Source organism: Mobula birostris, chromosome 9 (assembly GCF_030028105.1).
Source record: "Mobula birostris isolate sMobBir1 chromosome 9, sMobBir1.hap1, whole genome shotgun sequence".
Lineage (NCBI taxonomy): Eukaryota > Metazoa > Chordata > Chondrichthyes > Myliobatiformes > Myliobatidae > Mobula > Mobula birostris.
This window is the reverse complement of record NC_092378.1, coordinates 29,605,880-29,629,910: the sequence shown is the minus strand read 5'-3', so window position 1 is coordinate 29,629,910 and position 24,031 is coordinate 29,605,880. Positions and strand designations below refer to the sequence as shown.

Below are 24,031 nucleotides of genomic sequence, written 5' to 3'. Positions count from 1 at the left end.
CAACACATCCTCAAATTTGACGTAAAGGCTGTACCCCTTCCCAGAGAGGAACTGAGCAGTTTAAAAGTGTGTATTAAATGCTGGTCGTACACCAGTTATTAATTTCCAAAGCAGCAACTTCGATGCATTGCAGTTGTTCTTGTATTCTCAGTGAACCAGAGCAAAATCTACTGCGGATAACAAATGAGTCCATGAATTATTGTCCAAACTAGGGGCGTAGAGATCTCTTGTCATTGGATGAACTGAACCTTCTCCGTGATTCCATCTGGTCATCTGTGAAACAAATCATAATTCTGTAAGAGAATCTCAATAAACTCATCTCATGCTGACTGAACTAAAAATGCAGTGAAAGAACTTGCCCAGAGGTTACATGCTTGGTAGTGGCATGTCTCTCACCTTCACTTCATGGGGTATGGGGGAAGGTATCAACTTGATGAAGGCTGGAAACTACTCTCCCTTCATTTTCTTCAACACAATGTGTATTATCACACTATTCAATCAAAAAACCGAATACAATAGGTGGACAAGTTATTTTTAGTGCTGCCCTGCAATTAAGCGTTAATTTCCAGTACAACAATATAAGTATTGATTCTCTGTCGACAAAGTAAAAATAAATTGTTGGTTTCCATATATGGCAACGTCAAAATGAGTAGATAACGTCAACTGTTGCTTAAGTTTAAACATTGTGGCAAGATTAGCATGACAATGCAGATAACAGGTTAGTAGGTGCACACCTACTCCAGCTGTTACGCTGAAGTAATTTGGCAGTTTTGACCGTGCCTTAATCCAAAACGGAAAAGACCCACTGAATTTTAGTTTATGTCGTTCCATTGCAGCAATATAAAAGCAGAGGAAGAAATAATTTTTTTGTCAACTGTGCTGTGATGTCTGTAAATATGCTGAGCAGAAAGGTGAGGAAAAATCGGCAAAAAAAGCCTTGTTTTATTTGTCCCTAAACTTGCTTTTCCTTTTTTAATACCAGTTCAGGTTCTGTAACCTGAGGCATTTGGATCGCTTCTGGATTTGCCTGTAATTTAATAAGAGAACCAAAGCTCTGCACAGTGTTCATGATATGGCCTTACCAACATCTGTAAAGTTGTAAGCAGGAGCCGGTAAAGCACCTCATTTATAAACTAAACAGAAGTGCATGACTCACCTTAATCCTTGGGCTTCTGGTGTGCCCTAATTATTTCAGAGTAGAACATAGAACAGTAGACCACAGTACTGACCCTTCAGCCCACGTAACCTACTCCAAGGTTAATCTAACCCGTCCCTCCCACATAGCCCTCCATTTTCCTTTCATGCATGTGCCTATCTAAGAGTCCCTTAAATGTCCCTTATGTATCTGCGCCCACCACCATCCCTGGCAGGGCATTCCATGCACCTACCACACTCTTCGTAAAAAAAAACTACCTCAGACATCCCCCCGCTTACTTTCCTCCAAACACCTTCAAGTTATATCACTCATATTAGCCATTTCCACACTGGGGAAAAATATTTGGCTATCCTCTCAATCTATGCCTCATGCCATCTTGTACAACTCCATTAAATCACCCTCAACCTCCCCCATTCCAAAGAGAAAAGTTGTAATTCGTTCAAACTATCGAAATAGGACATGATCTCTAATGCAGGCAGCATACTGGTACATCTCCTCCATCTCTAAAGCTTCCATATTCTTCCTATAATGGGTGACTAGAACTGAACACAATACTCCAAGTGTAGTCTAACCAGAGTTTTATAGGGCTGCAACTATTACCTCACAAATGTCACGGATCACTGGAGTTCTCTGTCCCATAGGGCCACAGATACTTGTGTAACAACCTGGTTCACAATTTTACTGCATTGATGTAGGTATTCCATTTTAGCAGTTCTGTAAGAGCAGTCAGTTCTACTTTCAGCCTGTTTGGGTTACCATTGAAGATAAAGGATGCTGAGGGATGCATGTCATCCATTTAGGATGGTGGAACTGGGAGAAGGTTCCAGAGGACGCTGGGGGGAAGGTTGGTCTTTATTTGGCGGGAGATGAAGAGAGAAGACTCTGGAGAAAACTGGTCGTAGGATTCCATCAGGTGGTAAAATGCGATTCAATGGCGCCACTGCGGAAGGTTTACCAAGGATCGGTGAATGTGGCTTTTGGAAGATTTGAGCTCCAACCTGTGCATATTTTACTGCTTAATTATAATGGGGCCTTTTTGTTTTTTCTTTCTTTTATTTACTCACACTTTGGTTAAGTTAACATTCAGAAATATGCTTTAATATTGTATGAGGTGTGTGATCTGTTATTTAATGCCGGCGGGCAACTGCAGGGCAGAAAAACACACAGCTTTCACACAAACTGGGGTTTGGGTGGGCGAGACACTCCAACCCTGTGGATTGGGCGGGACCAAAGTCGTATACACCCTAGACGTACAAAGCCTGAGGAAGCTGGGTTCTCACCGCGGAATCCAGTGGCTGTTAGCGAGGGGTTATTGAGCCACATTTCCAGAGACACCCAGTAAAAGGGGGTTCGTAAGTATGCTTAAGACTGCTGTGTTGAGATACTATAGAAATCAAGGGTTGAGGGCATAGTAACTCAATTGATGCAAGTTCAACCATGATCTCATTCATGGAGACCATAGCCTGCTCTTGGTTCTATTTGTATCAAAAATAGGGGCCATTTGACAGAATGTTAAAGATGGAAGTTGGAGAAGAGGAGGCTAAGATAGAAAATGAGAATACTCCATTAATACAGAATGGCACAAATAAGTTATGTCATCTATAATACTCAAATAGTAAGAGTTAAAGTATATTACATGTTTTAAATAAATGAAAAGGGATGGAAGGTAAATGTTTCCCTTAAACTTCAGGAGTGTACACTTTCATCAAGAGACAGAGATCAGACAAGGTATGAAGTACAAAGTTGGCACAGCTGTTTGTAGACCAGTTAGCCTGACCTCGGTGGTTGGAAAGGTGTTGAAGTTGACTGTTAAGTATGAGGCTTTGGGGTACTTGGAGGCACATTGTAAAATGGGCCAAAGACAGCATGGTTTCTTTCAGAGCAATCTTGTCTGACAGATATTTTGGGATTCTTTGAAGAAATAATAATAGGATAGACAAAGGAGAATTCATGGAAGTTGTGTACTTAGATTTTCAGAAGGGTTCTGACAAGGTGCCGCACATGAGGCTACTTAGCAAGATAAGAGTCCATGGTACTGTATTACAGGAAAAATATCAGCACGGATAGAGCATTAGCTGACTGGCAGGAGGCAGAGTGGGAATAAAGAGGGTCTTTTCTGGTTGGCTGCCAGAAATGAGTGGCATTCCGCAGGGATCAGTTTTGGGATTTCTTCTTTTCACTTTGTATGACAATTATATGATTTGGATGACGGCCTTGGGGCCACCTTTGGATGATATATAGATAGGTGATGTTGAGGAAGCATGGAGTCTACAGAAGGACTTAGATAGATTAGGAGAATGGACAAAGAAGTGCCAGGTGGAATACATTGTAGGGAAGTGTATGGTCACCTACTTTGGAAGAATGAATAAAGATGGAGACTATTTTCTAAACGGAGAGTGTATTCAAAAATTAAAGGTGCAAAGGAACCTGGGAACCCTTGTGCAGAATTCGCTCAAAGTTAACTTGCAGATTGAGTCAGTGGTGAGGAAGGCAAATGCAGCGTTAACATTCTTTTCAAGAGGACCAGAATACAAAAGCATGGATTTAATGCTGAGGCTTTATAAGGCATTGGTCAGACTGCACTTGGAGTATCATGAGCAGTTTTGGCCCCCTTATCTAAGAACAGATATGCCAGCATTTGAGAGGATCCAGAGAATCAAGAATGATTTTTGGAATAAATCGGTTAATGTATGAGGAGCATTTGATGGCTCTGGGCCTGTACTTGCTGGAGTTTATAAGAATGAGGTTTGATCTCATTGAACCTATTGAGTATTGAAAGGCCTGGATAGTGGAGAGGACGCTTCTGATAGTGGGAGAGTCTAAGACCAGAGGGCACAGCCTCTGAACCGAGAGATGTCCATTTACAACAGAGATTAAGAAGAATGTCTTTACTAGAGGGTGGTGAACATGTGGAATTCATTGCTACAGATGGCTGTGGCCAAATCATTGGGTATATTTAAAATGGAGGTGATAGATTATATGGAAAAGAGTAAACAGTCGATGCTTCCGGCTGAGACCCTTCGTTAGCATGGGAAAGAAAGAGGAAAAGTCAGAGTAAGAAGGTGGTGGGAGGGGAGGAAGAAGTACAAAGTGGAAGGTGATAGGTGAGACCAGGAGAAAGGGAGGGGTGAAGTAAAGAGCTGGGAAGTTGATTGATGAAAGAGATAAAGGGCTGGAGAAGGAGGAATTTGTTAGGAGAGGATAGAAGACCGTGGAAGAAAGGAAAGGAGGAGGTGCACCAGGGGAAGGTGATGGGCAAGTAAGGACATAAAGTGAGAGAGGAAGGGAGGAAAACAGGAATGGAGAATGGTGAAGTTGGTGGGGGGCAATTACGAGAAGTTGGAGAAATCGATGTTCATGCCATTAGGTTGCAGGCTATCCAGATGGAATCTAAGGTATTGCTGCTCTAATCTGAGCGTGGCCTCAACACAGCAGTAGAGGAGACCAAGGACTGATATGTTGGAATGGGAATGGGACGTAGAATCAAAATGTATGGCTACCAGGTGGTTCCACTTTTTCTGGCGGACAGAGTGTAAGTGACACCGGGAGATCCTGATTTTTCTGGAGGACTGAGTGTAGATCCCCTCCTCACTGATCTCGCGCCCCCCCCCCCGGTAGTTATCCTTGCAAGTGGCTTTCAGCAGGGATCATTCCCTACAAACTCCCTTGTCCACTTGCCCCTCCCCACTGATCTCTCTCCTGGTTAACACTCATCCCTCCTGGTACTTACCCGTGCAAGTGGAACAAGTGCCACACCTGCCCCTACACCTTCTTCCTCACTACCATTCAAGGCCCCAAACAGTCCATCCAGGTGAGGGAACACTTCACCCATGAGTCTGTTGGGGTCAGCTACTGTATTCAGTACTCCCGTTGTGTCCTCCTGTATAACAGTGACACCTGATGTAGATTGGTAGACCACTTTGCTGAGCGCCTACACTCCGTCTGCCAGAAAAAGTGCGATCTTACCTGGTAGCCACTCATTTCAATTCTACTTCCATTTCCATTCTGACATGTCAATCCATGGCCTCCTCTACTGCCACAATGAGACCACCCTCAGGTTGGAGGAGCAACACTTCATATTCTGCCTTGGTAGCTTCCAACATTGATTTCTCCAACTTCCAGTAATTTTTTCTCCTCTCCCTTCCCTCCTTATATCCACACTCCAGCCTCGTACTTCTTCTTCTCACCTATATATCACCTCCTCCTGACCGTTCTCTCATGGTCCACTCTCCTCTCCTTCTTCTCCAGCCCTGTACCTTTTGCACTTATCATCTCCGAGCTTCTTACCACATCCCCCTTCCCCCACACATCCCACACATCTGGCTTCACCTGTTAGCTTCTAGCTTGTCCTCCTTCCCCCCCCCCCAACCCACCTTCTTATCCTGGCATCTTCCCCCTTCCTTTCCAGTCTTGAAGGAGGGCCTCAGCCCGAAACATTGAGAGTTTATTAATTTTCATAGATAATAACTGGCCTACTGAGTTCCTCCAGTATTGCTCTGGATTTCCACCATCAGCAGAAACTCTTGTGTATATTGTAAACCAAAACACAACACATCCTCAAATTTGACGTAAAGGCTGTACCCCTTCCCAGAGAGGAACTGAGCAGTTTAAAAGTGTGTATTAAAGTCCTGGTCTTACACCAGTTATTAATTTCCAAAGCAGCAACTTCGATGCATTGCAGTTGTTCTTGTATTCTCAGTGAACCTGAGCAAAATCTACTGCGGATAACAAATGAGTCCATGAATTTTTGTCCAAACTAGGGGTGTAGAGATCTCTTGTCATTGGATGAACTGAACCTTCTCCGTGATTCCATCTGGTCATCTGTGAAACAAATCATAATTCTGTAAGAGAATCTCAATAAACTCATCTCATGTTGACTGAACTAAAAATGCAGTGAAAGAACTTGCCCAGAGGTTACATGCTTGGTAGTGGCATGTCCCTCACCTTCACTTCATGGGGTATGGGGGAAGGTATCAACTTGATGAAGGCTGGAAACTACTCTCCCTTCATTTTCTTCAACACAATGTGTATTATCACACTATTCAATCAAAAAACCAAATACAATAGGTGGACAAGTTATTTTTAGAGCTGCCCTGCAATTAAGCATTAATTTCCAGTACAACAATATATGTATTGATTCTCTGTCGAGAGAGAAAAAATAAATTGTTGGTTTCCATATACGGCAACGTGAAAATGAGTAGATAACGTCAACTGTTGCTTAAGTTAAAACATTGTGGCAAGATTAGTACGACAATGCAGATAACAGGTTAGTGGGTGCACACCTACTCCAGCTGTTACGCTGAAGTAATTTGGTAGTTTTGACCGTGCCTTAATCCAAAATGGAAAAAACCCACTGAATTTTAGTTTATGTCGTTCCATTGCAGCAATATAAAAGCAAATGGTGAGGAAGAAATAATTTTTTTGTCAACTGTGCTGTGATGTCTGTAAATATGCTGAGCAGAATGGTGAGGAAAAATCGCCAAAAAAAGCCTTATTTTATTTGTCCCAAAGCTTGCTTTTCCTTTTTTAATACCAGTTCAGGTTCTGTAACCTGAGGCATTTGGATTGTTTGAGTATGTGGTTCTGACTGAATTCACAATGGAACCATAATAAGACTATAAGACTAGAAGACATAGGAGCAGAATTAAGTTGTCTGGCTCCTCGAGTCTGCTCTGCCATTCCATTTTGGCTGATTTATTATCCCTCTCAATCCCATTCAATCCTGTTCTTCTTTCTTCTCTCCTCCCTATAATCTTTGACGCCCTTAATGTGGAGGATAAATGCGTGGCTGAGGGATTAGAGCAGGGGGCAGGGATTCAGATTTCTGGATGGATTGGACCTCTTTTGGGGCAGGTGTGACCTGTACATAAAAGATGGGTTGCACTTGAATCCAAGGGGGACCAATATCCTGGCGGGGAGGTTTGCTAAAGCTATTGGGGAGAGTTTAAACTAGAATTGCTGGGGGGTGGGAACTGAACTGAAGAGATGGAGGAAGATGCAGTTGGCTCACAAATAAAGAAAGCTTGTAGGCAGTGTGAGAGGGAGGATAGGTAGGTGATAGAGAAGGGATACGCTCAGACCGATGGTTTGAGATGTGTCTATTTTAACGCAAGAAGCATCATGAACAAAACGGATGAGCTTAGAGCGTGGATCAGTACTTGGAGATATGATGTTGAGGCCATTACAGAGACTTGGATGGGTCAGGGGCAGGAATGGTTACTTAGAGTGCCAGGCTTTAGATGTTTCAGAAAGGACAGGAAGGGAGGCAAAAGAGGTGGGAGCGTGGCACTGCTGATTAGAGATGGTGTCACGGCTGCAGAAGAGGAGGAAGTCATGGAGGGGTTGTCTACGGGGTCTTTGTGGGTGGAAGTTAGGAATAGGAATGGGTCAATAACTCTACTGGGTGTTTTTTATAGACCACCCAATAGTAACAGGGACATCAAGGAGCAGATAGGGAGACAGATACTGGAAAGGAGTAATAATAATAGGGTTGTTGTGGTGGGAGATTTTAATTTCCCAAATATTGATTGGCATCTCCGTAGAGTGAGGGTTTTAGATAGGGTGGAGTGTGTTAGGTATGTTCAGGAAGGTTTCTTGACACAATATGTAGATAAGCCTACAAGAGGAGAGGCTGTACTCGATCTGGTATTGGGAAATGAACCTGGTCAGGTATCAGATCTCTCATTAGGAGAGCATTTTGGAGATAGTAATCGCAATTCTATCTCCTTTACCATAGCATTGGAGAAAGATAGGAACAGACAAGTTAGGAAAATGTTTAATTGGAGTAAAGGGAAATATGAAACTATCAGGCAGGAACTTGGAAGCATAAATTAGGAACAGGTGTTCTCAGGGAAATGAACAGCAGAAATGTGGCAGATGTTCAGGGGATATTTGTGTGGCGTTCTGCATAGGTACGTTACAATGAGACGGGGAAACGATGGTAGGGTACAGGAAACCATGGTGTACAGAGGCTGTAATAAATCTAGTCAAGGAGAAAAGAAAAGCTTATGAAAGGTTCAAAAAACTAGGTAATGATAAAGATCTAGAAGATTATAAGGCTAGCAGGAAGGAGCTTAAGAATGCAATTAGGAGAGCCAGAATGGGTCATGAGAAGTCCTTGGTGGACAGGATTAAGGAAAACCCCAAGGCATTCTTCAAGTATGTGAACAGCAAGAGGATAAGATGTGAGAGAGTAGGACCAATCAAGCGTGACAGTGGAAAAGTATGTATGGAACCAGAGGAGATAACAGAGGTACTTAATGAATACTTTGCTTCAGTATTCACAACGGAAAAGGATATTGGCAATTGTAGAGATGATTTACAGCAGACTGAAAAGCTTGAGCATCTCGACATTAGGAATGAGGATGTGCTGGAGATTTTGGAAAGCATCAAGTTGGATAAGTCTCCGGGACCAGACGAGATGTACCCCAGGCTACCTGGGGAGGCAAGGCATGAGATTGCTGAGCCTCTGGCAATGATATTTGCATCATCAATGGGGACAGGAGAGGTTCCAGAGGATTGGAGGGTTGCAGATGTAGTTCCCTTATTCAGAAAAGTAGTAGAGATAGCCCAGGAAATTATAGACCAGTGGGTCTTATCTCAGTGATTGGTAAGTTGATGGAGAAGATCCTGAGAGGCAGGATTAATGAACATTTGGAGAGGCATAATATGATTAGGAATAGTCAGCATGGCTTTGTCAAAGGCAGGTCATGATTTATGAGCCTGATTGAATTTTTTAAGGATGTAACTAAATACATTGATGAAGGTAGAGCAGTAGATGTAGTGAATATGGATTTCAGGAAGGCATTTGATAGGGTACCCCATGCAAGGCTTATTAAGAAAATAAGGAGGCATGGGATCCAAGGGGACCTTGCTTTGTGGATCCGGAACTGGCTTGCCCACAGAAGGCAAAGAGTGGTCGCGGGTCATATTCTGCATCAAGGTCGGTGACCAGTGGTATGCCTCAGGGATCTATTCTGGGACCCCTTCTCTTCGTGATTTTTATAAATGGCCTGAATGAGTAAGTGGAGGGATGGGTTAGTAAATTTGCTGATGACACAAAGGTTGGGGATGTTATGTATAGTGCGGAGGGCTATCAGAGGTTACAGCGAGACATCGATAGGATGCAAAACTGGGCTGAGAAGTGGCAGATGGAGTTCAACTCAGGTAAGTGTGAGATGTTCATTTTGTAGGTCAAATATGATGGCTAAATATATTAATGGTAAGACTCTTGGCAGTGTGGAGGATCAGAGGGATCTTGGGGTCCAAGTCCATAGGACTCTCAGAGCTCTGTGGTTAAGAAGGAATACAGTGCATTGGCCTTCATCAACCATGGGATTGAGTTTAAGAGCTGAGAGGTAATATTACAGCCATATAGGACCCTGGTCAGACCCCACTTGGAGTACTGCGCTCAGTTCTGGTCACCTCACTACAGGAAGGATGTGGAAGCTATAGAAAGGGTGCAGAGGAGATTTACAAGGATGTTGCCTGGATTGGGGAGTATGCCTTATGAGTATAGGTTGAGTGAACTCAGCCTTTTCTCCTTGGCGGGGCGGAGGATGAGGGGTGACCTGATACAGGTGTATAAGATGATGAGAGGCATTGATTGTGTGGATAGTCAGAAACTTTTTCCCAGGGCTGAAATGGCTAACACGAGAGGACACAGTTTTAAGGTGCTTGGAAGTAGGTATAGAGGAGACGTCAGGGGTAAGTTTTTTATGCAGAGTGGTGAGTACATGGAATGGGCTGGCGATGGCGGTGGAGGCGGAAACAATAGGGTCTTTTAAGAGACTTCTGGATAGGTACATGGAGCTTAGAAAAATAGAGGGCTATGGGCAACCCTAGGTAATTTCTAAAGTAAGTACATGTTCAGCACAGTATTGTGGGCCGAAAGGCCTGTATTGTGCTGTAGATTTCCTATGTTTCTATGTTAATCAAAAACTCATCGAACTCCACTTTAAATATATCCAATAACTTGACTTCCACAGCTATCTGTGGCAATGACTTCCACAGATTCACCATCCTGTGGCTAAAGAAATGTCTCCTCATCTCTGCATCTCTATTCTGAGGCTATGCCCTTTGGTCCTAGACTCTCCCACTATAGAAACATCCTCTCCACATCCACTCTTTCAAGTCTTTTAAATATTTGATAGGTTTCAATGAGATCCCCTACTCATTCTTCTGAACTCCAGTGAGTACAGTCCCAGAACCATCAAACACTCTTCATATGTTAATCGTTTTCATTCCCGGGAACCTCCTCTGAACCCTCTCCAATGCCAGCACATCCTTTCTCAAAAATGGGGGCCCAAAACTCCTTACAATACTAGTCAAAATAATGGTGTGCGTTCGTAAATAGAATTTGTATGTATTTTTTATGTTTTAATAATCATGCCCTTAATAAAGTTTACTTCTTTCTCTCTGTCCCACTCGCCTGGATTTGTCTCTTTCTTACAGGTAAAAGTTGAAAATCATTACGACTTCCAGGATATAGCGAGTGTCGTGGCCCTCGCGAAAACCTATGCAACCACAGAACCTTACATTGATTCCAAGTACGACATCAGAATTCAGAAAATTGGGAACAATTATAAAGCATACATGTAAGGACCTGACATTCTACCTAGTGCAGAAAAATTTACAGAGCTAGGCAGTCAGATGCAGGGAGAATATTTCTTTTGGATGGGAGTTTTAGAACAAGGAGTTACAGTCACAGGATAAGACATTTAGTGTTGAGATGAAGAGTATCTTCACTCAGAGGGAGGTGAACTTGCGGAGGTCTGTGGAGATCAAGCAACTGAATATAAATAAGGAGGTGGGTAGACTTCAAGACATCAAGTAGTATGGAATAAAAGCAGGAAGGAAGAATAGGAGGAATAATGCATTATGGCTTTTAAAATATTTGAATTATTGAAATAATTGTATTTCGAGAATATACCAAATTAAATCCGGGTTCTTCTACATTAATGAGGGAAAGAATATTGATAGAATAGAGTCCTGACGAAGGGTCTCGGCCCAAAACGTCAACTGTAGCTCTTCCTATAGATGCTGTCTGGTCTGCTGCGTTCACCAGCATTTTATGTGTGGTGCCTGACAGAGTAGTGTTATCTTTCCTACAAGGACTGGACTCACTGGCTATTGTAGAATGGGTTCTTTTACCTTGTCTTTAATCATGATGGTTAAGTTAATATGTTTCGAAAGCAACCCTCTCAACCAATATTTTGAAGAAAATTTCAAAAGAGCCAGTATTATCCGAATTTCTTCACTTACTTCATTTTGCTTACATAATTAAACTTCACTAGCTGCGAGTAACAAAAAAGGAATGCATTCACGAGCTGATTTTGAAAGGATCCTGACCTCCATGTATCAGATAACCAAGCAGTGACAAAGAAGGGATGAAAAACTTGATGTATGAGTTTCTGGATGTGAATTTGGGCCCTTCTGAAATTCTTCTTTTGCTTAAGGAGGCTCATCGCTGCACATACCTCAAATACATCTCTTGCAAAGCAGTACATTTTAGGTATCTGACTGCTTAATACACAGATGGCTATTTAGAAAGATTACTTGACATTTTCTTAGATTTCTAAAATGTAGCGGGATTATGAGAACATTTGGAAGTGGGCCAAATCTTTCCACACCTGAGACAAATTTAACGTCATCTTTAGCTGTTTCAAATTCCAATGTGCACCTGGCTGCTAAGCTGAGAAACATCCACTGATATTTTGTTTTAGATTGTGAGGCAGGAAGTCCAATTTTGAGCCATTCTGCTGTTTTCTCTCTAGAGTCAGTGGTAAGAATTTAGAATTAAAAAAGAACTGTCTAGTTAGTTATCTGCACAACAGGCAACTTGCTGCACAATGTACTGACTTAGACCATAAGATCATAAGATATAGGAGCAGAAGTAGGCCATTCGGCCCATTGAGTTTGCTCCGCCGTTCCATCATGGCTGATCCAATTCTTCTAGTCATCTCAATGCCCCTGCCTTCTCCCCATACCCCCTGATGTCCTGGCTAATCAAGAACTTGTTTCATTGGGACCATTGTGTGGCAGGAAGTTTAAACCTTAACTTCACATCATGGTGGATTTCCAGTTACAAATATGTCAGTATAGACATTGGGATAAGTGAGTGAGAGGTGAGTTATTTACAGCTCTGCTAGTATCACTTTAATGTGCTGTCTCAGGACCATCACCAAGACAGCTCACGTACGAGATTAGGAAAGGTTATGCTATTTACGTCAAATGTGAGGTGAGAGGGAATTTGTCTTATAACCAACTTTTTTACTTCGTTCATGGCTATAAATGGTTAAAAGTGATGTTCTCATTGTACATTTGCTTATTTTCAGGAGGACTTCAATTTCAGGAAACTGGAAAGCAAACACTGGCTCTGCTATGCTGGAACAAGTGGCCATGACAGAACGGTAAGAATTTAAACCGCATAAATCCAGGCCAGGAAAAATCTCTGTACTGAGGACTTAGTATTGTACAAAATGTTAAAGAGCTAAACTCATGAGCAAAGCTTTTAGCAGATTTTTCCCTTGACTTACTTATTTAATGTAACCTCTGTTTAACAAATACCTTCCACAAAGTCTGGGTAATAATGTTACTTGTTTTGAAAACAGATCATTGCTTCATGAGCCCAGCTGACAATAGCCAAGCTCTACAGAGTCAGACATCATGGCGCAATGTGGGTTCTTGGTTTCATTTATCCCATTCCTCATATTTTATTTTTATTTTTATAGGGCATTTTCATATCACACCCATCCAGTGAACCATACTGACTAATCACATTTAAGTGAATTATTTGTCAGCTAAAAATGCATAATGTAAATGGAGCAGGTCAGAGTAGAAAGCTTGTAGTGCACATTGATTTCACTCAGCAGAGGGGATTTGTCTCTTTTATTTTGATAACTTACCAATAATCAACAATGCCATTTTTACTGTGGGAGCTTCTAAACTGGCATTCTTCAGAACCCGAAAGCAATTTTAATGAAACAGTAACATTTAAATTTATTGTTTAAAGTGGCAAATGTATCCTATTGTGTGAGTCACAGGTACCACTCCACCTCTCAAGTTGAACACTCCCTAATGTTTCCATGGAATACATTCTCCATAGGGAATGCAGCATTCCAGTCATATTGGAAGGCTGACTGAATGAGATCAGTTTTGAATTGGTAATATGTCTGGTCAGATTATCTCAGCATGGAATTAGTGTGGAAACCCAGTCTAGTGCCCAGAAACAGCCCTTTCAAACAAAGAGAGAATGCAAATGCGACAACTTAAGTCTGCCCAAAATATTTTGTTGAAGAAATTAAGTGATTGATTCAGTGTGGTTACCAGCTCCATTGCCAGGATTGTCAAGTCACCACGAGCCTTTGACATATTCATGTGGGAATAGGCATTCATGTCATATGGAAATAACGTACGATGATTCTGTGATACTTAGCTTTGGTGAGTTCATGTCCAGCAGCTGCCAGTCACAATTAATTCTCCTAATTTGATTTCACTAAACACCTGTTGCAAAGCTTCCCAAGGGAAAATACAACAAACATAGGAACAAGGAACAATAGAAATTTCCAAAAGTGCTGGCAAGATTCCACCTGTGGGAATAGAAGATTAAGTTTCCTTTATGTAGAAGGTGCTGAGCACATTAGGAGAATGCATGATAGAGTACAGGACTGTGGTGTATCCTTGGAACCGCCATTTCAATGGGAACTCTCTTTCAGCTATCGAACGTGGGTGGATGCCTGCTCTGAGATGTTTGGTGGACTGGACATGTGTGCGGTAAAAGCTGTGCATGGGAAAGATGGGAAGGATTACATCATTGAGGTTAGTGGAATGGCTCACATCCCGATGAACGTTGATTTTGGTAAAAAGGCATTTTCATCTTGTGTGGACCCATCTTCTGGCAGCTGGTTTCACAAGCAAATTACTAAAATTACGAATTGTTTCAACAATATACAAAGGAACTGCCATTTTAAGATGGATCCAGTGGGCATCTAAGTTATAATTGAGGGTACACCAGTGGCTTATTTCACATAGTCTAATGCTATCATTGAAGAATAACACTTCAATGACGCTTTTGAATTTAATTTGTGGTTTTGTCAAGTTGGCTGTTGAGGATCACTCTGTTACCTCTTAATTTGAATTTGAGGTGTGTCTACCTGTTCTGTGCATCCATAATATCTTAATGAATTCTAATGACAGCTTACAGTTATTAAAGTTATTAATAATGTTAATATTCCTTTCCCAATCCAATCATGCCTGCTAGCCTTAAAGAATCAGGCCAAAGTAGCATTTTCCTGGTGCAGGAAATGCCCCAAAGCCAAAAATCCTATTCTGACATGTGTCTTCCTTGTTTGCCTCTGGTGTTGACCAGTAGTCCTTAAAAAAGATGGGTAGAGGCTTCTCAGAAACACGTAGAAAGAAATACATTTTATTGGTGAGGCCAGAAGGAATGTGAAAATATGTTTGGAGGCCTCATCCTGGATCAGAGTTCTTACTCACATCAGTGTGAGAGCCATTGGATTTCTTATTTCTACCAGCAAACTACAGCTGCACTGAGAACTTGACCAACACCAGGCCAGAATGAGCAGCACCCCTTGTTGCCTACTTGCTGCTTTAGATCATTAAATTATTGTAGAGTCCTGATTCTATGCCAATTAATTTCTATATCTTATATTGAAATCTCTTGTACACACATCCCTTTCCGTTTCTTCATACAGTCAACTCCTGTGTTATGGCTGTTCACATTGTGGATATTTGTCTTTAAGGAATTCACAAATCACTACCCAAAAATTTGAGATATGGAGTAAAATTCCCTCTCAGAAAATCTGTGTGAAAGAAAGGGAATACGGTGCCTATAAAAATATTCCCTTGGATGTTTTCATGTTTTATTGTTTTACAACATTGAATCACAATGGATTTAATTTGGCTTTTTTTTTTGACACTGATCAACAGAATAAAGGACTCTGCTGTCAAAGTGAAAACAGATCTCTACAAAGAGATCTAAATTAATTACAAATATGCAACACAATATAATTGATTGCATAAGTATTCACCCCCCTTCAAGTCAGTAATTAGTAGATGCACCATCTGCAGTAATTACAGCCTTGAGTCTGTGTAGATTGGTCTCTATCAGCTTTGCACATCTGGACAGTGCAATTTTCCCCTATTCTTCATTACAAAACTGCTCAAGCTCTGTCAGTTTGCATGGGGATCATGAGTGAACAGGTCTTTTCAAGTCCAGCTACATATTCTCAATTGGATTGAGGTCTGGACTCTGACTCGGCCACTCAAAGACATTAACTTTGTTGTTTTTAAGCCATTCCTGTGTAGCTTTGGCTTTATGCTTGGGGTCATTGTCTTAGTGGAAAACAAATTTTCTCCCAAGTTGCAGTTCGCTTGCAGACTGCATCAGGTTTTCCTCCAGGATTTCCCTGTATTTTGCTGCATTCATTTTACCCTCTACCCTCACAAGCCTTCCAGGACCTGCTGCAGTGAAGCATCCCCACAGCATGATGCAGCCACCACCATGCTTCATGGTAGGGATGGCGTGTTTTTGATGACATATGGTGTTTGGCTTACGCTAAACATAGTGTTTAGTCTGGTGACCAATAAGTTCAATCTTGGTTTCATCGGACCATAGAACCTTCTTCCAGCTGACTTCAGAATCTCCCACATGCCTTCTGGCAAACTCTAGCCAAGAGTTCATGTGAGTTTTCTTCAACAGTGGCTTTCTCTTTGCCACTCTCCCATAAAGCTGTGACTGGTGAAGCACCCGGACAACAGTTGTTGTATACGTAGTCTCTCCCATCTCAGCCACTGAAGCTTGTAATTCCTCCAGAATTGCCATGGGTCTCTGGGTGGCCTCCCTTCTTGCACGGTCACTCAGTTTTTGAGGAAGACCTGCTCTAGGCAGATTTACAACTGAGCCTTATTCTTTCCTTTTCTTGATGATTGCCTTATCTGTACTCCGAGGGATATTCAGTGACTTGGAAATTTTCTTGTATCCATCTCCTGACTTGTGCTTTTCAATAACCTTTTCATAAAGTTTCTTGGTGTGTTCTTCAGTGTCCTGCCTCAATGACTACTGTCCCGTTACACTCACATCCATCATCATCAAGTGTTTCGAGAGGCTCGTCATGAGGCACATCAAGACCCTGCTGACCCCCGCACTGGACCCCCTGCAGTTCGTGTACCGTCCCAATCGTTCAACAGGTGACGCCATCACCACCACCCTCCACCTGGGCAAAAAAGACACATACTTTCGAATGCTGTTCATAGATTTCAGTTCAACATTCAACACAATCATTCCTCAGCACTTGATTGGAAAGCTGAGCCTACCGGGCCTGAACACCTCCCTCTGCAACTGGATCCGAGACTTCCTGACTAGGAGACTTCAGTCAGTCCAGATTGGGAGCAGCATCTCTAACACCACCACACTGAGCACGGGGTCCCCCCAGGGCTGTGTGCTCAGTCCACTGCTGTTCACTCTGCTGACCCACGACTGTGCAGCAATACACAGCTCGAATTACATCATCGAGTTCTCTGGTGACACGTCTGTGATGGGTTTCATCTGTAAGAATGACAAGTCAGCATACAGAGAAGAGGAGCAGTGGCTAACAGACTGGTGTAGAGCCAACAACCTGTCTCTGAATGTGAACAAAACAAAAGAGATGGTTGTTGACTTCAGGAGAGCACGGAGCGACCACTCCCCGCCGAACATTGTCGGCTCCTCCATAGAGACCATTAAGAGCACCAAATTTCTTGGTATTCACCTGGCGGAGAATCTCACCTGGTCCCTCGTCACTAGTTCCATAGCAAAGAAAGCCCAGCAGCGTCTCTACTTTCTGCGAAGGCTGAAAAAAGTCCATCTTCCACCCTCCCCCATCCTCACCACATTCTACAGAGGTTGTATTGAGAGCATCCTGAGCAGCTGCATCACTGCCTGGTTCGGAAATTGCACCCTCAGATCCCAAGACCCTGCAGCGGATAGTGAGGTCAGCTGAAAGGATCATCGGGGTCTCTCTTCCAGCCATTACAGACATTTACACCACACGTTGCATCCGCAAAGCTAACAGCATTGTGAAGGACTCCACGCACAACTCCATACAAACTCTTCTCCCTCCATGCCATCTGGTAAAAGGTACTGAAGCATTCGGGCTCTCAGACTGTGTAACAGTTTCTTCCCTCAAGCCATTAGACTCCTCAATTCCCAGGGTCTAGTCTGACACCAACCTACATACACACACACACACACACAATTGAGCACCACTCTGCTCCCTTTGCAATTTTTGCTCATTTCTTTCTGAATTCCTGTTAAAACATTGTTTACATTTACAATTACATTTACATCATTTAATATTATATTGTAATTTGTCCTTTACTGTGCCTATTGCCCTGTTTATTAATTATTGTACTGTCTTGCACTGTTTTGTGCATTTTATGTAGGCCCATGTAGGCCTGAAGTCTAATGTAGTTTTGTGTTGTTTCACATAGTCTAGTGTAGTTTTGTTTTGTTTCAGGTAGTCTAGTGTAGTTTTGTGTTGTTTCGTGTAGCAGCATGGTCCTGGAGGATCATTGTTTCATTTTTACTGTGTACTGTACCAGCAGTTGTGGTTGAAATGACAATAAAAGCGACGGGACTTGACTTGACTTGACTTTTGTCTTCATGGTGTAGTTTTTGCCAGGATACTAACTCACCAGCAGTTCGACCTTCCAGGTACAGGTTTATTTTTACTACTATCAATTGAAACACCTTGACTGCACACAGGTCTCCGAAAACAGATCTCCATTTAACTAATTATGTGACTTCTAAACTCAATTGGCTGCACCAGTGATGATTTGGTGTGTCATATTAAGGGGGGGGGGGGTGGAATGAATACTTATGCAATCGACTATTTTGTGTTTTATTTTTGTAATTAATTTAGATCACTTTGTAGAGATCTGTTTTCACTTTGACACCAAAGAATCTTTTTCTGTTGATCAGTGTCAAAAAAGCCAAATTAAATCCATTGTGATTCAATTTTGTAAAACAATAAAACATGAAAACTTCCGGTGGGGGGGGGGGTGAATACTTTTTATAGGGACTGTATGTCAACATGAAATTTAATTTTTCATTCTGCATTTCTTGATGCAGCTTCATGGTATGGAAAATATTAATACAGCCTATTTTCTAGGAACACAAACCCTCTCCCTACCGTGATAGTTTAAAGTGGGGGTGGGGTGGGGTGTTGGGGGTTGTTCACCTATGGTCTGAGTTACCTCTCTTATGAAAGCATGAGGTTGTGTGAACGTGCACCAAGAGTTAGTTTGGAAATTATTCATTTTGTCAATAATTAGCCAGAGCTATTTGTTCTATAGCTTTTACTGGACTATATATTCCAGTTGTCCCTGAACTTAAAGCTCGCCACCTCCTTTATTTATTCTGAATTTTCTAACCACTTCATATCCTTAATTGCCATATTCCTCATTGTTCCACCAAGTTTTTGAGAGTTGCACCACGTCATGGTCCTCTGTTGTTATCAGCCTTCTCTGGTGGCAGCCTCATGCCGCGCATCATTCATGTATGGTGATACTACAATATATCTAGTTCCTCACATCCGTGTAGATATCAAATGAGAAGAGGTTCTGTAAATGATGCCCTGCAATGTGAAGCTCATTGTCAGATTAAATCAAAGTCTTTACAACAAGAGGAGAAAATGGGAAAGTGCTTTGCAATGAATCTGTGTGATAACTGTGCTCCACAGAATACAGTGTAACTTGACTGCCCTCCTGTGGCAGCATTAGCAAACATAACCAAAAAACTCAAAGTATCCCTCTCTTGGTTATAGAACCCAGCCTTTTACCTTTGACAGAGGCTGATACTGTAATCAATTTGGATGTTATATGACTGGGACAAAGAAGCAGATGAGTTTCTTGTTCCTCAATGGTTTCCACCTCCATCAGTGACAGCCACCAAAGCCTTTGCACTATTTGGTCAGTTGCTCTTCCTCATCTGAGACCTTTATGCTTGTAACTGAAGATAGTCTATTGCACTTACAATGTGAAGGAATATGGATGGCTGTAACCTGTTCGCCTAAGTAGTTAGGTAGTCATTTTGAGTATTCCATTTAGCACATCATTTCCTTGCTCAGTATTAAATGCCACCTAATATTACTTGCAATGATGACATTTCTGCTAAACTCTTGGATGAGGAGGTAACATATTTTGTACTGAAAGTTGTTCCTATGGGATTAAAGAATGAGTCCTTTCTAGAGCAAGCCGGAAAAGAGGAACTGCTGTTGAAAGTTGTTGCTGACTTCAATGCAAAAACAAACTGCATTTGTAGAACTGCTACTGTTTCTCTGGAAAATGCCTATGATAATTTCTCTTAATGTGTAAAAATGAGGTCTTAATCCAATGGCAAGGAAGTCTAGAGGACTGAAATTAAGCTACACACACACACACATTCACTCATGGACATGTGTACAGACACCAGACATCCCATCTCTCCCGGAAGTTCTGGGAGTCTCCCACATATTGATAGCGGCTCCCTGACACCCGCAAATTATATACAATATCCCGGAAATTGATTTTTTTGAGAGCGAGTGAGCGAGAAGGAGAGACAGACAGAGACAAAGAGAGTGAGTGACAGATGTAGCGAGAGAGTGACAGAGAAAGCATCCTGATTGGTCTCTCTTTGTGAGAAGTAGACCTATCAGTTTTCTCTGTAGGTAGGCTTTACAGTCGACCTCTCTCTCTCTTTCATTGTCCATCAGTTCAGTTTAGTGTCCTGCAGCGCCATGGCAGAGTGTTCCAAAAAAAGAAAATATAAAACGTACTTCACCCCAGACTACACTAAAGTGTACCCCTGCCTAATAGGAGTCAAAAATAATGACAGTGTTGCTCACTGCACTGTTTGAAACAGTGACTTTTCTATTGCCCATGGTGGGTTAAATGACTGTAAAAGACATGTTGAGGTGAGTCCTGGATTATGTCTCAACTAACCTTGAAGGACTGGTGCCAAACTACAAAAGTTTGCCAGTTGATGAGTTCTGGGGGAAGCTGTCCAAAGTAAAATCTGTGAGCACAGGGCAGTTGAGATTCAAAGAGATCTGCCAGTTGATGAAGCTGCTTTTGGTGCTGCCAAATTCTAATTGTGATGTAGAAAGGGCATTCAGCATGGTGCGTCACATTAAGACAGAATTCAGAAGTCAGCTGTCTCACAAAGCCCTTGTGAATCCGATGTCTTGCAGAATTAACAAATTCATTGACACAGACTGCTCTGAGGTTGAGACTTCCGGTTGAGACCTCCTTGAAATGAGTTTTTGCAGGGTGGGATGTCTGAGACACCTACTTGCATTCTAGCATGCCACATGCCACTACAAATTATACACACACACACACACACACACACACACATACACACACAGATGAGCATAAGTTCTCTTCACAGTTCTCCTTATTCCACTTACCCAATCCCTTCTGTCTTCAATAACTTTACCTAATGCCTTTCCTCCTCAGGACGCCCCTCCTACCCACCCCTCTCTAGCTTCCTCTCACTGACCACCTGCTCCCTTCCTCTCACCCCCTCTCACTTTCTGCCCTCCCTCGCACTCCTGCTCACTCCCTTATCCTTTCTCTCTGCTCCCCTCTGCTGTCTGACTCATTCTTCCTCTTTCCCACTAAACCTAACCATACCCTTGTTCTTCATCCCCACCAAACTGTCCCCCCATTCTTCAGTCACCATTCCTCTATTTCACGGCTGCTCTTCCGGTTGTCCTCCCACACTATCACCCCGGTTCCAGCAGCCACATCATTTGAACTAGTGAGAACCAACCAAAAACCTCAGGTATATTCCAGCTGTTTTTATAGAACCCCACAATCAATCTGGGGCACATTGTACTAAAACATACACTCCTACTGATTTATCTTGAGATTATTCAGATAAAATGAGTTTCATAGGCTTTTAATTCAGAGGAAGAGCAGAAAATTACAGTATTCCAAATTTCTGAAATATTCATCATTTCTGCCTCTTTTCTCCTGAGTCAGAGATTTCAGAGGCTTTTCAGCACCAATTAAAGTGTTTTTCATTCATTGGTTATGTGCCATGTCGTATGACATGGGCAATTATGTTCTTTCCATGACCATGATTGTTCTTGGCAAATTTTTCTACAGAAGTGGTTTGCCATTGCCTTCTTCTGGGCAGTGTCTTTACAAGATGGGTGACCCCAGCCTTTATCAATACTCTTCAGAGATTGTCTGCCCGGTGTCAGTGGTCGCATAACCAGAACTTGTGATATGCTCCAGCTGCTCATACGACCATCCACCGCCTGCTCCCATGGCTTTCTGTAGCCCTGATCGGGAGGCCAAGTAGGTAGTACACCTAGCCTGAGGCTGACCTGCAGGCTAGTGTAGGAAGGAACGCCTTACACCTCCTTTGGCGATCAGAGCCTAATGGCAGGAGGAAACCAGAGAACCCAGAGGAATCCAATGGGGAGAATGGACAAATTCCTTACAGGCAGTGGCAGGAATTGAACCTGGGTCATCTGTACTGTAACCACTATGCTACTGTGCCACTGGATGGGAACCTTCTGCCAGGTGGGAACAGGATATTTCCATGTGCCTTCTCTCCACACCACAACATACAGTGTGAATGTGCAACTTTTAACAAGAAATCTTTCTCAGAAACAACATGTACAACATCATCCCCCCAATAACCTAATGTTCTGCCACATTGCAGGGATAAGCAGTTTTGAATACCAGTTTACAGAGATGCCAGAACTTGGGTTCATTTAGAAATAGAGGAGCCTTTCATAGGTGATTGGAAAATTTTGTTAGCCACATTTTGTCATGACTTCCTCTCCAACACACAGACCATAAAATACACAGACTTGACCAGGTAGCACCAAGAAATTTCAAAATAACACAGGCAGCTTAGTTTGTGAATAGAACAATAACAAATGGAGCTTGGCAAGTGTGAGTTGGTCCATTCTGAATCCAAGAATGACAAATCAGAATATTTTCTAAATGGCAAGGCACTGTGGAAGAGCAAAGGGACTTAGTTGTCTGTGTACACAAATCACTCAGGCAAAATAATTAGAAAAGCTGATGGAATGTTGGCCTTTACATCAAGTGATCTGGAATATAATGAGATTAGCATGCACTGCCGTGGCACGGGATCTTTGTCATACTTCACCTAAAGGAAGGGTTGTTTGGCTTTTGAGTATACACACACACACACACACACACACACACACACAGCAGAGTTGCTCTAGGAACTAAAGGGTTAAACTGCAGGACTATATTACATACTTTAGGCTTGCAATTCTCTAAAATTAGCAGATTGAGAGGCGATTTAATTGAGTCTTAAATCCTTAAAGGAATTTGATAGAATGGATTGGGATAGATGCAGAAAAACAATGTGCTACAAACATTAATGAACTAAACCTAGAAAATTCGAGAAACACGCGACAGATTAGGCCACATCTACAGGAAGAGAAACAGAGTCACGTCAAAAACCCTTCATGGGAACGTGAAAAGAGACAAAAGAGACGCACTCAACATTTTAGGAACTGCTTCCTCCCTTCCCCCCGCCATTAGATTTCTGAACGGATAATGAAACAAACCGTGAAGATTACCTCGCTATTTTTGCACTGCTTATTTAATTTATTTTATATTTTGTATAGTTCTTCTTGTAATTTATAGTATTTCAATGTATTGCATTGTACTGCTGCTGCAAAACAACAAATTTTATGACCTATGTCAGCACGTTAAACCTGATTCTGATTCTGAAAAGAAACTTGTTAAGCTGCAGGATACTGGGTAGGGAGTGGTGGGGTGGAGGGGGGTCTCTGATACCATAACACTGGGATGATCTTGGGCATCTCAATAAGAGCCACAAACTTTCATTAATAGCTGAGCCAGAAAAGCACCGTAAAATCTGCAACACTCGTCCTCTGTGTGGTTGCTGGGTTAGTTGAAACTTTCAAGAGAGAGATTGGGTCAAAACACACCAACTGCAGGCCAGTGGGTCAATAGTGAACCTGGCATTTATTTATAGCATGCACAGCAGCATGCTCCTGATGTTGTGCTTTACAAAGAAGTGTGCTAGAGTAAATACATACAGGCAACTGCTATCACACAATTTGAAAAAGGATCTAGTGCTTTCCCGGTGTATATGATCCATAAACTCTTCACTGGCTTCCAGCCGGGTCCAGGTGTCAATTTTAACTGACGTTTCAATGACAAACTTCATCATCTTTGTTGTGGGGTGGATGAAATCATCGGAGAGACAGAGTCATTGGTAGATACAAAGCAGCTTCTTTATTCGACACAACAAGCAGGCATCTTACGGACGGAGACGCTTTCCATAGAAAGGTCTGCTAGCTCAATGTGGGCTCGATGTTTATATGCTAAACACAAAGGCAATCGCTACTTAAAAAGTTATAGACAATGCAGAGACAATGCTCTCTATTGAAGCTACATACAAAATATCACACTATCCTTTCCTTCCGACGCCGACATGTCTGGGTTGGTATCCACAGCCTTTAGGAATGCAAGTTAAGTCAACGATACATTTATTTGGCATTTCACATGCTAACATAGAAGACAATTAATATTTATAATGTATAGATAACACTGTCTTCGAAACTACAGCATCAGGTCAAACTGCGGCATCAGAAGCATCTGGTATGCACACCATTTTAGGAAGCGCATTGTTGTGGACTCAATCCACAGTACTTTGTCAAATAGAAGTCTGGTGGCCAAAGTCACTTAAGTGTAAACAAATCATCTACCGGAAAAAACTCACTCTAACAATCTTCATCAGGGATGATGCCTAGGCATTAGGAGAGACAGATGACAGGAGATGAGTACATATAGCACTGGACTAGACATACC

At 42.2% G+C, this 24,031-nt stretch overlaps 1 protein-coding gene across 4 annotated transcripts in view; it reads left to right on the top strand.

Moving 5' to 3' along the window:
* LOC140202624 (synapsin-3-like) overlaps positions 1–24,031 on the top strand; it is a 344,209-nt gene that overhangs the window by 301,835 nt on the left and 18,343 nt on the right. For all 4 annotated transcript variants that reach the window (XM_072267691.1, XM_072267692.1, XM_072267693.1 and 1 more), the window contains exons 8-10: positions 10,610–10,752; positions 12,493–12,567; positions 13,873–13,975. In XM_072267691.1, the coding sequence (XP_072123792.1) occupies positions 10,610–10,752; positions 12,493–12,567; positions 13,873–13,975 (321 nt within the window). The remainder of the gene's footprint in view (positions 1–10,609; positions 10,753–12,492; positions 12,568–13,872; positions 13,976–24,031) is intronic.